Source organism: Orbicella faveolata, unplaced genomic scaffold, assembly GCF_042242905.1.
Source record: "Orbicella faveolata isolate gen_17 unplaced genomic scaffold, um_ofav_v1 contig_12, whole genome shotgun sequence".
Lineage (NCBI taxonomy): Eukaryota > Metazoa > Cnidaria > Anthozoa > Scleractinia > Merulinidae > Orbicella > Orbicella faveolata.
In genome coordinates this window covers 3,303,005-3,316,254 of record NW_028301539.1, presented here as the reverse complement: position 1 = coordinate 3,316,254, position 13,250 = coordinate 3,303,005, and the positions used below count along the sequence as shown (strand labels likewise).

General features: G+C 40.4%; 1 protein-coding gene across 3 annotated transcripts in view; it reads left to right on the top strand.

Annotated features, from left to right (window-relative positions):
* LOC110063650 (uncharacterized) overlaps nucleotides 1–13,250 on the top strand; it is a 35,086-nt gene that overhangs the window by 19,001 nt on the left and 2,835 nt on the right. For all 3 annotated transcript variants that reach the window (XM_020770645.2, XM_089282081.1, XM_089282082.1), the window contains 22 exons: nucleotides 142–420; nucleotides 1,014–1,295; nucleotides 1,818–1,961; nucleotides 2,057–2,114; nucleotides 2,490–2,634; nucleotides 3,050–3,140; nucleotides 3,579–3,638; nucleotides 3,767–3,824; nucleotides 4,161–4,305; nucleotides 4,398–4,488; nucleotides 4,614–4,784; nucleotides 6,337–6,378; nucleotides 6,672–6,711; nucleotides 7,836–7,980; nucleotides 8,425–8,515; nucleotides 9,223–9,405; nucleotides 9,708–9,767; nucleotides 11,243–11,300; nucleotides 11,398–11,542; nucleotides 12,261–12,351; nucleotides 12,749–12,931; nucleotides 13,042–13,101. In XM_020770645.2, the coding sequence (XP_020626304.2) occupies nucleotides 142–420; nucleotides 1,014–1,295; nucleotides 1,818–1,961; nucleotides 2,057–2,114; nucleotides 2,490–2,634; nucleotides 3,050–3,140; nucleotides 3,579–3,638; nucleotides 3,767–3,824; nucleotides 4,161–4,305; nucleotides 4,398–4,488; nucleotides 4,614–4,784; nucleotides 6,337–6,378; nucleotides 6,672–6,711; nucleotides 7,836–7,980; nucleotides 8,425–8,515; nucleotides 9,223–9,405; nucleotides 9,708–9,767; nucleotides 11,243–11,300; nucleotides 11,398–11,542; nucleotides 12,261–12,351; nucleotides 12,749–12,931; nucleotides 13,042–13,101 (2,622 nt within the window). The remainder of the gene's footprint in view (nucleotides 1–141; nucleotides 421–1,013; nucleotides 1,296–1,817; nucleotides 1,962–2,056; nucleotides 2,115–2,489; nucleotides 2,635–3,049; nucleotides 3,141–3,578; nucleotides 3,639–3,766; nucleotides 3,825–4,160; nucleotides 4,306–4,397; nucleotides 4,489–4,613; nucleotides 4,785–6,336; nucleotides 6,379–6,671; nucleotides 6,712–7,835; nucleotides 7,981–8,424; nucleotides 8,516–9,222; nucleotides 9,406–9,707; nucleotides 9,768–11,242; nucleotides 11,301–11,397; nucleotides 11,543–12,260; nucleotides 12,352–12,748; nucleotides 12,932–13,041; nucleotides 13,102–13,250) is intronic.

Here is a 13,250-nt window from a genome sequence, read left to right as displayed (position 1 = left end):
GTTTAATAGCTTTCAGTTGAATGGTCACATACTGAGGGTTTTATTCACAGACTTAAAAATTTGAGCCACCTTGTACAGCGTAATAAACAGTACCACATGAAAGTACTGCTCGCTATTTCTTTCTTGTGTTTTTGTTTACAGATCGCTTCGTTGCCAGGACGATTTGATCAAATAGATCACCTGCAAAGGCCAGAGAGTCCCAATATCCGAGCGATTTCTCCCATATCTATCCTGAGAGACGCCCGTCCCGTCTCCCCATTAGTGTTTAATTCAAACCATTCCAGCCCTGCCACCACCCCGTACCCGAGTCCTGAACATCACCCGCCGTCAACTCCTCCTATCAGGCTGGAAGACTTCTCGCCTGCGAAGTCAGAAGATGATACTGGGATTCACTCTGGGAGCAGCGAATCTGATCATGAGGTAAGGGGAGAGTTACATGAGAGAGATAGAGAGTGGGGAGGTCGGGGTTACACATATTGTCGTAAGTTTTAGTAAAGGTTCCTTTTTGCTGCCATATTTGAAACATCAAGTCATGAAGTGTTAACCACTGAAGTAATTAGTCCAGAACTGTTTTAACGAGTTGCCGGTCATGTAGGTATATGTAGGGTTTAGTGAGGCACCTGCTGTGTTGGTAAACGAGGGCTTTTGAAGGAAAATAAACAGTTATGCGTGCGTGCTATTGTTTTAAAGGAGCACAGTTACGGTAATTTGTGTTATTTCGGCCATGTAGAAAATTACCTTGAAATGGAAGGAAACGTAAAAATAATAGTTTAATAAGATAGAAAAACACAAAAGAGATAACAATAAATCATCAAGGAACAAGGATGGTTAGGGATGGAGAAGATTAACACGGATTACAAACGACAAAATTGAAAAATTTAGGTTAAGCGTATCAAGATGCGCAAACCGTGACGTAGCTCCTTTAAGGTTTTTTTTATTGAATAATACCTGAGTGTTTAAGAGAGATGTTTTTATTGTGGTGCAGTTTACGTTTTCGGTAAACCTGTTTTTAGGATGATCGAATGAGCACTGCCTCGTGCACCTCGTTCACCGGCCGCAGTACTCAGAGCGAAGTGAGAGACCGGGAGCTGATGGCGACAGAGACCATCCTTCACTGGAGGAATCTGCCTCTTAGCCTGACGTTCAGAACATGGCTGAAGTTCACGCGGCAGAGAAAAGTTCAAAGGGAACTGCTGAATTACATCACAAACAAGAAGACTATGGAACTAATGGTCAACACTTTAGCCACATGGAGGAGAGAGCTTCACACGAAGGTCACCGCGAGGCAACACTGGGTTAGTTCTTCAGTGTTCATTGTTTTAGTTTTTTACAGTCGAGACTTCATAAAAACCTTCGGTTGCAAATGAAATGGAAAGTTTGCGGATACTATTTTCCACACTACTCTACCCTCTCCCGGTTAAAATGGGACGCTAGAAATAAACGTATTTTGCCAAAACAACCACAGAAAAATTAAATTAGAAATTATAATATTTAGAGAGGAAGCCACATCGGACGTAGCTGGTTTCCATGCGGATCCTCTATCGTGCTCAAATCGGAATTTGGAAGTGTTGGTTTCTCAGGAAAGAGGAAAGCCGGAGAACCTGGAGGAAAAAAGCCTCGGAGGAAAAAGCCTCGGAGCAAGGCGAGAACCAACAACAAATCCAACCCACGTATGGCACCGGGCCAGAATCGAGCCCGATCTCACCACTGGGCCAACTCTGCTCCTCACTACTCTCTCCTAGTTAAAATGGAACGATGGAAATAAGCGTATTTTGCTAAAACAACCACAGAATAGTAAACCTTTTTTCCTTCACCAGCTTCACACGTCTCGTCTGAAATGCCTAAGGACCTGGTACGAGTACACGGTCACAAAGAGGATCCAGGAGGAGAGGAAACTGCTGGCTGATGGACACCGTAGGCTCACAAGGCTCAAAGGAAGCTTTGAGAAGTGGAATAAACGGGTACGTGATGTGTTGTACGTGTGTAGTCTAGCAATGGTTTTGCAACTATTTGGCAAGAGTAAGCTGTCATCTAACTGTAGTTCATTTGTTTCTAGTGCTCTGCTAAGAGGAAACTACAAGACCTAATTGGACAGTGGCAAAAGAAGGCTATTGGTGAGTGTCAAATTAATTTGCAGCTGAGAATGGAAAAGGCTCCGCTGAGGTTTGCAAAGTATCAGGTACCAACAGGACTACTCGCTTTTTTCTCCTTTATGTCTTTTCTTTCTCTGTTTTCAAGACAACTCTTGTCTCGACGATCACGTTATATACAGTCTGACAGCTTTGGAAGGAGCTTTCATCAGCGTAGTTTTGTCCAAGGCGTCAGCCTTTTTTTTTTTTTCTTTCTTTTTCTTTTTTTGCAGCGGAAATTTGGAATAGAATGCACATGTTTCTTGCTGACTGTCTGAATGCCTGAGAATAAAAGGAGATCTTATATCAAGTAGGTCTGCCCAAAAAATTAACTAAAACAAGCTTTACCCTTACTTGCAGTGAGTGAGAAAGACAAAAGCTCTACTCAAGTTATGCAGAAGAAGCAGCATGCTAGATTTGTGCGACAGACCTTCACTTACTGGGTACAGATGACCAGGAAGAGCCAAGAAGCCAAGAGACTGTACACAGAACGGCTTCTGCCAAAGTAGGTTCACTTCGTTGTCGAGTGAACAGACGCCTCTGTGGGTGCTAAATTCTTTGCTCCTCTCACACTCGTAAGAGGTCTTAGTCCGTATCCTTTTTTCCCACAAAACTGTCCGTCACTCCTACCGTGCATTCGCAAGGTTCTTCTAATTTACTTCGGTCGTTTTGTGTTAATCAGTTTCTCATCCGAACTGCTTGGATATCATAACAAAATGTCGTTTTGGTAAAGCTTCGGAAAAACACCCCATGTCAGCTAATCAACGAAATTGCTTTGTGTGAACATACTGACGGTGTCCACTTCATCCTGTCGTTAATACAGAGGGATCAGTCTGTTTTCCAGGCTCGTTTCCTTGCCTGAAACGTTCTCTTAGTTTACGTGATAACTAAATCCATTATTTTTTTGTATGTCGTTTCAGGTGTTTTGTAGCATGGCATGTTCTCGCCTCCACTCGGGTCTCTAACAGAAGAAAAGTTGTTCTATTTGAAGAAAGACGACTTCTGACCATGGTAAGTAGGATTGTGGACTATTGTGATATTTACGCTGCAGCTTGAATTTATTTAAATTAGATTATTAAATATTTTTTGGAGTGTTTTAGACAGTAGCTTCTAGGGACGAGATTAGGTTTTTGTTTCCAGGCTGTGTGGGGTAGAAAGTTATCGCACCCAGCAAAGCATTCTTACTAAAGAATGTAGCTCGGGTACTGTTGTTAAGAAGAAATTCCAAAGGCTTGAGACCGTTGACCCAGCACTTAATTGCGTAAAGACGGTAGAGGATGGCTTGGCAAACAGAACATCGAATGAACGTTGCTGCCAATGCTGCTTCCCGGGGTTTCCTCTCTACCAAGTAGAAGTTGAGCTATAGATATCTGAATCCGTCAGGCTTTCATTAGCTTTCACTTTTTGTTATATGAGTCTAATAATGGCCGCATGTCTTTTTTTTCTAAGGCGTTTAGAGAATGGCAAGAAAGATTTCAAGCCGTCAGCCGAGTGGATGAGTTTATCGAGGTCAGTAGAACTTGATCCTTTAATTTGCTGTAATGAAATTGGTTTGATGTTTCTTAATGAAGAAAACGCAATGGTCTAGATAAGAAGCGATGCCGAACAGTATTAACGAGTTGCGTTTGTCGTTGTAGATTAAAGAAGCTGGTCGACTGTTAGAAATTCTCCAAGTGTGGCACAGCTGGGCGAGTGGTAAGTGATTTGTTGCAAAATGGTATCTTTGGTGAGACTTACAAGTTGCAGATGTAGTAGAGTATTAGTTGACGCGCTTGGCAACAAAACGAGGTACCTCTAGTCGAGGATAGATTAAGAGAAAGGCTGGTGGGAGGGAGGGAGGGAGGGAGGGAGGGAGGGAGGGGAAAACCCGAAGGGAGAGGGGGACGGGGAACATGAAGGGTGGGGGTATTGTGTTAAGTTATATCCTTCATAAACTGTCATCTTTACTTGAAGAAATAGATGGTCGTTCACCGAAGGTTTCAGGGTATGACTGCTTTTTCTTGTTTGTTGCTGTTTTCTTTTGTGTGTAAGGCATGAACACTCGAAGGAAGCAAGCTCGTCTGTTCCGTCACTCTGTGGAACTGAAGATTACAAGAGAGATTTTTACCGAGTGGTTAAGCGGAGCTCAGCAGCTGCAGTTAGCCAAGAGAACGCACGAGATGCATATATTGAAAAGGTAAGAAGATAGGATATCTGAATTACCTTGTATTTGTGAGGTTGTCGTTGAATTGTAAAGCTGAGTGTTTCTATTTTCGGTTTTATTTTCAGTGTGTTTGTTGGTTGGAAAGATGTAGCTCTCGAAAGATCAAGAAACAGACGGGCAATGCACGCATTCAGGAACAACTGTGCTGCAAACTTGGTACAGAAATGATTGATTGTCTAATTGATTGATTGATGGATGGATGGATTGATTGATTGATCGATTGATTGATTGACTGATTTACCGATTGAGTCATAAATCACTTGCTTCTTTTGTTTTCTTAGCTTGCTCGAAACTTCCGTTTTTGGCAGCAGCTGCTGGCACATTCCGAGTTATCACGGGTTCACAGTCAGCAGCGCGACCACAATGTATTACGGGAATGTTTTGAGGAGTGGAGAGATTTTACGTTGGAAATCAGGGCTGACAAGTATTACGTCATGGCGATGCAAAAGAAGGTACGAAACGACGCAATAACTGTACGGCTTTCCTCTGTTATACAATCCTTGTCTGTTGACATAAGTTACTTCCAAACACTCTCGGACTTTAAAATTTCGGACGCTTTGCTGAAACATAGCTAAAGTAAGTCTACGCCTACAAAATATGACTTAGACTGAAAAAAGAAACATCTGTGAAAGTGATAGTTTTACTGACCCTCGAGGTTTTTTCAAATACACCAACAAGCCGTTACATATTTCAAGCAGTGTCTCAAATAAAGTTTGCCTCGTAAAGGAAACCAAGAGCTTTGGAGCTACTTAAAAGTTTTATACTGTACTGTAAATATTTCGGACGCTTAGAAACCGTCCGAAATTAAAAGTAATGTAACTGTACTCTCTCAACTGGTGCTGTGAAACGGAATCCAATGAGGAGGATTTATTCATGAACGTTGGTGCTTTATGGCTTGAGTAAAATGTGGCCATTTCCCTAATGGTCTTGTTTGAAGGGCTGCCTTTTACCTTTGAAGATTCCATTTTTATACAAATAATAAAGCTTTGAATCATTTTCCTGTAATCATTTATGGGAGGCAGTGTTAATAGTGAACTGTCTGGTTTGGATAGATTGAAAAGAATTGTTTTATTCTGTATAAATTCTTCTTGTTGTTTTCTTGTTTGTACGTAAAATCGTGAGAGATGACTGATATTTTTTCTCAATAGGTGAAAAAAAATTATATAACATGGTTATTCAAACAGAAAATGTGGCGGGTTGATCGTACTTAATTACCAAAAGTGAGTTTTTGCCAGTTTTCATTAAAATCTTCGACACGCGGAGCAAATTTAATGAATTCCTCTTAAATTTGTTTGCTCTACGCCTCTTAAAACGTTAATGGAAACGAGTTTCTTCCGTGGAGACTTTCGATGTAATATTGTCTCTTCGAATGGATTTTTAAGAGACATATTCGTGAAAGGCAAAATTTAAGGAGATTTTTTCTGGTGCATTTTTCTGATTTTTCTTATGTTAAAGTTAGTCTAATAACTGTATATATTTTAAGCTGACTCAATAAATGTAGATGTAGATCTCTAAACTGTCTATAAAGCAATATTGGTTTTAGCCAGTTTCGTGTTATAATTAATTTTGAACCAACTGAATTGTTATGAAAATCCTTGTCAGCTGGTCGTAATTTTAACTGTTGTTCTTTGTGCGGTCCGAACACCCTTTCAGGAGTACTTGGTGGGTTTTTGATGGAAGCATTCAGTTTTACGCTGCGGCTAAGAAATTAAAATATCTTCACTTCCCAGCAAGGCGTACGTGATAGTGCAACGTGACGAGATTGCGAAAGAGAGATTTCCACTAACATTGCACCACGTATTCAACATGGTCTGCTTAGTGAAACGCTTCCACAGTACGCTGGAAAACAGTTTTATGAAAGGCTAAATTACCTTCTGCTTTCTTCGCAGGCAACAACACATGAATCATAGCATTGTGTAGCACCTTTACGTAAGAGCGCCTGTAAGACTTCCAGCCTGTAAACTTAGTTGTTTGGTTAATATCTGCGGGTGTTTTGTCTTTCAGATGTTCTTGAGTTGGTACGACGAATACACCTCACGAAAAACTGTAAGTCATTACACTGTCTTGCATTTTAATTCTGAATTTGTCACTCTGAATGACAAACAGAAAACAAAATGTCGTGTTTTGACTGGAAAATCACCCTAGCAGCGGCTGGTTTTCATTTAGTCGAGAACGTGAGCCCAAGATGTTCCAAACAGAAGGAGAATTTGAAAATGTTTCCCATTTGAGAGGAAGAATTGAATGGCCAACTTCCACCAGGCTTTACTTTAAAAGCACTTTGTTTAAAAGGGACTTCACATTTAAACATAACGTTTTACATTCTTGTTATTTTCTCTAAGACCCGCCGTCTTATCTACACTTGGAAGAGCATAACAGAAGGTACAGCGAAAATTGTGATTTTATTTTTAAATCACGGTTAACTTTGGATAAGCGTTATATTTTTCTCGTTTCCTCTTCTGCCCGAGGCTATATACGACATATATCTTTAGAAATCAGTAGAAATGAGCAAAAACCTGCGAGCAGTCTCTCTTTTACTCGAAAATCCGTGGAGGAGACTGCAAAGAAGAACGCAGCACAACTGAAGGCGGTTCGCGGCTTCGCATTTCAAGCACGTTCACGACTGCTCTCTTGTGTTGCGTTCTTCCCGACGGATTTTCCAACAAAAGGAAAACTGTTCGCAGTCTAAATACTCTTATGATGCGTGACACTATGACGATGAACTAAATATGAGGTTGAAAGCTTTTTAAAGTGTCAAATAGTAGCTGTTTCGCTTGACGTTTCAGGCTTGGCCCTTCTCAGTTCCAAAACCCGAAACGCTTAGCAAACCAGTTTCTATTTGACTGGTTAAAAAGCCGTCAGCCTCGTTTAGTTTATATATCTTTGGAGCTACTGAACAATCTCTGAGTTGTTCTTAAAGAATAGATGCCCCGTTAGACCTAAGATCGAAACGTTAATTCTACATAACCAATACCAAAGCGTTTCTATTAACAGTAATGTTGAGAATTTGGCGATACATCAAGACAGTATTTCCAGCATTTCATCACCTGCCTGTGTAGTAATGTTTTGATATTGTACATTTCATTTTGATGACGTACGCTCATAAATGTAAAATAAAGCAGACACGTTTCTTTTAAGTCCCGACCACACTAATGCGTTTTTGAGAGTGTCTGTTTACGAAGCAAAATATTTTCGCCCACGCTAGCGTTTTCGTTTTGTTTTCAGCTCTCCACACCAATTCGTTTCCATTCGAAAACACATAGTTTTTGATACATTTTCGCCTATCGATCTCCCACACTAAAACGCCCGAAAACGCTGATGGAAACCAGAGTATATGACGCTTTTTTCGGCACCGTTTTCAAAAGCCTCCGTTTTCATCAGCGTTTTAGGTCTTTAGTGTGGACAATAGACGAAAACGCATCTAAAAGTATGCGTTTCCATACGAAAACGCATTAGTGTGGCCGGGACCTTAAACTTATTCTTTCTCTGTGCGTTTCTGATTACAGAAGCTAAGGTGTTGAACACGAGAGCCATGCACATCGCCGAGGATTCTGAGAAGAAGCTGTTACGACGCATGTTTGATTACTGGGTACAAGAGACACACAAAGTACAGAAAGCCAAGAATTATGCACGAGAAAAAGTGATGAGAAGGTACAGAAAGACAAAATATAAATATCTAAACGTGTAAGACTGTGAGGCTGTACATTTTACCACATTGCCTTGCGAACCTAACACAGCCTAAAAGGCACAAAGAAAGCCAAATTTTTACGATATTTGTCCCTGTACTAAGGACATTGAGTAGCGTAGGTTTGAAGATTTTATAACGTTTCTGCACGTTTTTATAAACGTTGTTAAGAATTTCATGCGCTAAGAACTATGGGTAAATGTACCAGTCGCCATCTTTTTTCCTACGGAGGAATGTGTTTATAGTAGGAGGGGATAAAACAGGATCGTGCAAAAACAGTTTTCCTCTTGGGTAACGTTCCTTAAAATCCCCAAATATGTTATATTTCTCAGATCGACTGAGAATTGGCTCTATAAAAGTTGAGTATTTGATGTACCTGTTTTTACCTTTATGTTTTTTTTTTCTCATAGCACGTTGTTAGGATTGCACGAGTATGTGCAATCTCATACAGAGAAACGGAAAGTCTTGCAAGAAATACAGCAAACGAAATCACACGAACTGGTAGGTACTTAGCCCAGAGATGCATAGAATATGGTGTTCGACAAATACTCGTGGATTCTCGGAAATTTTCGATGGGAAGAAGCACTTTCCGAAGTTTGTAACCTCAGCAAGTGTTTCATTGACCAGAAGACGGAAACAAAGTTTTACTTACACATGTGGTGTTCCTTTTTGAATGGCGATGGAAAAATGTTTTACTATTTTTTGCTAGGAACCCTTAATTCACTTGTTTTGTTTTTGTTTTTGTTTTGTTTTATTATTTACTCCATTCACTTCTGCATTGCTAGTGTTAATTTCCTTGAGAGTCCGTCGACCCAATGTAGTATACTCGAGATCGGCCATTCATCAATATTTGTGTTAGAGCAGTTTTCAATTGAGTGTTGAGAGTAACTGGCCAATTACTTTGGTTTTGGTTTTGGTTTTACCACGGTTTGGGATTGGCTGAGTAGTGTAAATGACAAGTAATGGATTTGCTTTTGGTTTTACGACACTGGGTTGAAAACCAGTTTATTAGTCCTAAATTAATAAAGAATAAAACAATGGTTTAGCGGTTAAATAAACAGAACATTTCATTGGCTAATTAACTTCACCAATCAAAGATCGTTTACCAAATATTCCTAGATTGGATCTAGTTTTCGCAGCCGCAAAATACGCACAAGCAAAACCAGCTCTCATAGATAATTAGTGTGTTGTCCATGTTTTCCTCTCAGGTGTCCAACTCTTTCCAAACTTGGAAGGAGCGATACCAGCGAAATATGAGAAACCAAGGACTTCTGGAAGAACATCTGCAAAAGAAAGATTCTGAATTGTTACATTATTGCCTTGTGAAGTGGGTGAAGTTCATGCTGCGATGCAAGGCGGAGAAATCCTACCAGAAGAAACTTGTGCAGAAGGTAAAATTGCTCAGGAATGATTTGAAGCGCAGTATATTGACAGAAAGGATTCCTAGCGGGAAATTGAGGTTTAAACTCCCAATGAGTAGTTAAAATCATTGCGTTAAAATTCGCTAAACGTTGTAGCATCGTTTTAGTAATCAGGCAATTACTTTGGTTTTGGTTTTGGTTTTGGTTTTGGTTTAACTACGGTTTGAGATTGGCTGAGTAGTCTAACGGGTAAGTAATTGGTTTGGTTTTGGTTTTACGAAACTCAATTGAAAACCGCTGTAATTCAGTATTTGTTTTCCTCTTCTTATTAGTGTTTCGCAAAATGGTGGTTTGCACTGTACACCAAGAAAGGATCTGAGAAAATTCAAGAGGTATTCCTGTTTAATGTTACTGCTGTTGTAACCGAGGCTTTAATATCAATAAACGAATAGGAGACCACGGCAATGTTGACGAGATCGTCGCTAAACATGCTAAAAAAAAAACGTTTAGGCAGCGTCCACACCTTGCGGAGAAATTTGAAAACGCAGCTTTATTTATACGGTTAGGCCTACCGTCCACACTAGTCTGTCGCGAAAACGGAGCTTTTCTAAAACGCTCTTCAAACCGGAGGAATTTGAAAACGCAGCTTTATTTCTACGGTTAGGCCTACCGTCCACACTAATCTGTCCCGAAAACGGAGCTTCTCTAAGACGCTCTTCAAACCGGAGGAATTTGAAAACGCAGCTCTATTTGTACGGTCAGGCCTACCGTCCACACTAATCTGTCACGAAAACGGAGCTTCTCTAAGACGCTCTTAAAACCGGAGGAATTTGAAAACGCAGCTCTATTTGTACGGTTAGGCCTACCGTCCACACTAATCTGTCACGAAAACGGAGCTTTTCTAAAACGCTCTTCAAACCGGAGGAATTTGAAAACGCAGCTTTATTTGTGCGGTTAGGCCTACCGTCCACACTAATCTGTCACCGAAACGGAGCTTCTCTAAGACGCTTTTCAAACCGGAGGAATTTGAAAACGCAGCTCTATTTGTACGGTTAGGCCTACCGTCCACACTAATCTGTCACGAAAACGGAGCTTTTCTAAAACGCTCTTCAAACCGGAGGAATTTGAAAACGCAGCTTTATTTGTGCGGTTAGGCCTACCGTCCACACTAATCTGTCACCGAAACGGAGCTTCTCTAAGACGCTTTTCAAACCGGAGGAATTTGAAAACGCAGCTCTATTTGTACGGTTAGGCCTACCGTCCACACTAATCTGTCACGAAAACGGAGCTTTTCTAAAACGCTCTTCAAACCGGAGGAATTTGAAAACGCAGCTTTATTTCTACGGTTAGGCCTACCGTCCACACTAATCTGTCCCGAAAACGGAGCTTCTCTAAGACGCTCTTCAAACCGGAGGAATTTGAAAACGCCGGCTTTTCGTTTCCTTTTGGACGGAAAACATTTTGAAAGCGGAGCTTTTCGAAAACGATGTGGTCTTGATAATTATGTTTTTTCTCTGCCCGAGTTTTCCTCAAACACAAATTCAAAATGACCGGTGATTGTTGCGTTTTCAAATTCCTCCGACGTAGTGTGGACGGAAAACATTTGATGCGTTTTCAGAGTGAAATTCCTCCGGTGAAGTGTGGATGGGGCCTTAGAGCGTAATATTTTTTGCGTTCAGTTGTAAGCGAATCGCTTCTTTATCGGAGCTTTGCCGTTCTCTGTATGCTAGACAGCAAAGTTGGTGACCAAGTTCTAGGTTTATAAAGGTCATGAATCGTGACGACGTTAGATTTACCACTGAGGAGTCTGTTGCACAGAAATCCCGTCTTTGGCGCTAAACTTAATCCAGTATTTTTACATCCACAGAAAATCTTGGTCAGAAGAACTCGCGAAGCTGGTCTCCACTGGAAACAGTGGACATTTAGTAAGTAAACGATATGCAGTTTTTTCAACCATCTTATCTTGCCAAACTTGAATATTTAGTTTTGCAGTCGTACTTGACCGGAGATTTTCGTTCACAGAGGTGAAGAAACAAGCTGTAATGGCGGATGATCTGCAAACACAACATGGCCGACGCCTGCTGCACTCTTACTTTAAGCAATGGACAGAGAAAACTCGACAGATGCAAAGAGCGAAAGAGCTGCACAACCAAACACTTCTGAAGAGGTTAGATACGATTCTAACTGTTCTGTTAGGTCGTCTATAAATCCTCGTAAGACAATTTCGTTACGATTTTGAAGCGTATATACGGGAGTAGATCTAGGATTTTTCTCAGGAGGGGGTGCACCACTCAGAGGAATTGCGTAACTGGCTGGTGAGGTAAACAAATTTTAAAAGCGAATACGAAGAAGAAGGCTTCATGTCATGTGGGGGGGGGGGGGAGGGGTGCGCTGCCCCTACACCCTCCCCCTATATCCGCCCCTGATATGTATTGAAGTTACAACTTACTTGGCTTTGAGTCTTGCTCTTACATGTTGAATAATAGCTAATAATACTGTCTCGCCTAAAACATGCATTCCTTTTTCCAGAGTGAATACACTTGATTCTCAAATCCAAAGCTATTTTTTTTTTAGTTTCAACAAGGGAGTTAAAGGACTTGCAACTGATGTTACAGAAGATAAATAAAACTTCTTAGCTACTTAGCAAGGAATCACTTTGTACAGTACAAAACTTTAAGGTAAAAAGCTGTTAAAATTATTTTCGATCTGTTTGATCATCATCACTCTGATGATGATCAAACAGATCGAAAACGTTTAGACTCATAATTTTAACAGCTTTTTACCTTAAAGTTTTACACTTTACTTTTATTGGCGAACTGTATGTACTTTTTACAGTATTTTATTAAAGTACTTTACTGATCGTAATGTTGCATTCTATCGTTCAGATCGCTTGTAGAATGGCGTAAAGTTGCAAGAAAAAGAATCGATGAGCGCAAGAAGATTAAATCTTTTCAAGACCAAACGATGAACAAGAAGGTAACATGAAATTCAACTATGAAAATAACTCCAAAACTTTGCCAGCGACATTTACACTGAATGGCAAGATTTTCTACTGGACTGAAAATCAATAATAATTAACAATAGATAATTTCGCACTTCCACAGAAGGATAAAGGTATAGTCGACTCCCGATAACTCGAACCCTCGCTAACTCGAAGTAATTTTCATTTCTCTTCAGGCCATTTTCAATATAATTTTACCCTCGATAACTCGAACTCCCGATGACTCGAACCATTTACTATTTCCCCTGAAGGTTCGAGTTATCGGGAGTCGACTGTATAAAAATCTTCTGACTTATTATTCGCACTTAACTAGAAAAAGTATAAAATTTTAGCGCGATAAAGTCCTCTTTCTAATTTTGCCATTTTTGGCAGGTTTCTCGCATGTTCTATGAGTGGCGCGAGGCGTTGAAAGTCGCTCGTAAACAAACACAGCTAATAGACGGTCAGATGGTTCATCATAACAGACGAGTGAAGCAGGGCTGCATGGGACAGTGGAAAAAGTTTACACTTAAGAGCCGAGCGGATAAACACTGTAACAAGATTGTCACTGCCAAGGTTAGGGCAGTTTTATTTTGTTTGCTTATTTTGTGTTGTTCTGTTGTAAAATGGAATTGTTACAAGATGTAATGGAAGTCTGATTCTTAACAATTTATTGTTTCTCGTAGTTTTTTGCGGACTGGAAGACTAAGACAGAGCTAAAGCAGGCAGAGAAAGAAAAGGCAAAGGTAATCTACAATTGAATGGACTGCTGCTTGGCGGGGCGTGACTATGCCATCGCGAGCGTGTTTTGCAAATTATTAGATCCAGGTTTACCTCTGGTACTGTAGTTTGATAATATTTATATATCCTCGGGTTACAAGTCTTTATATATGAT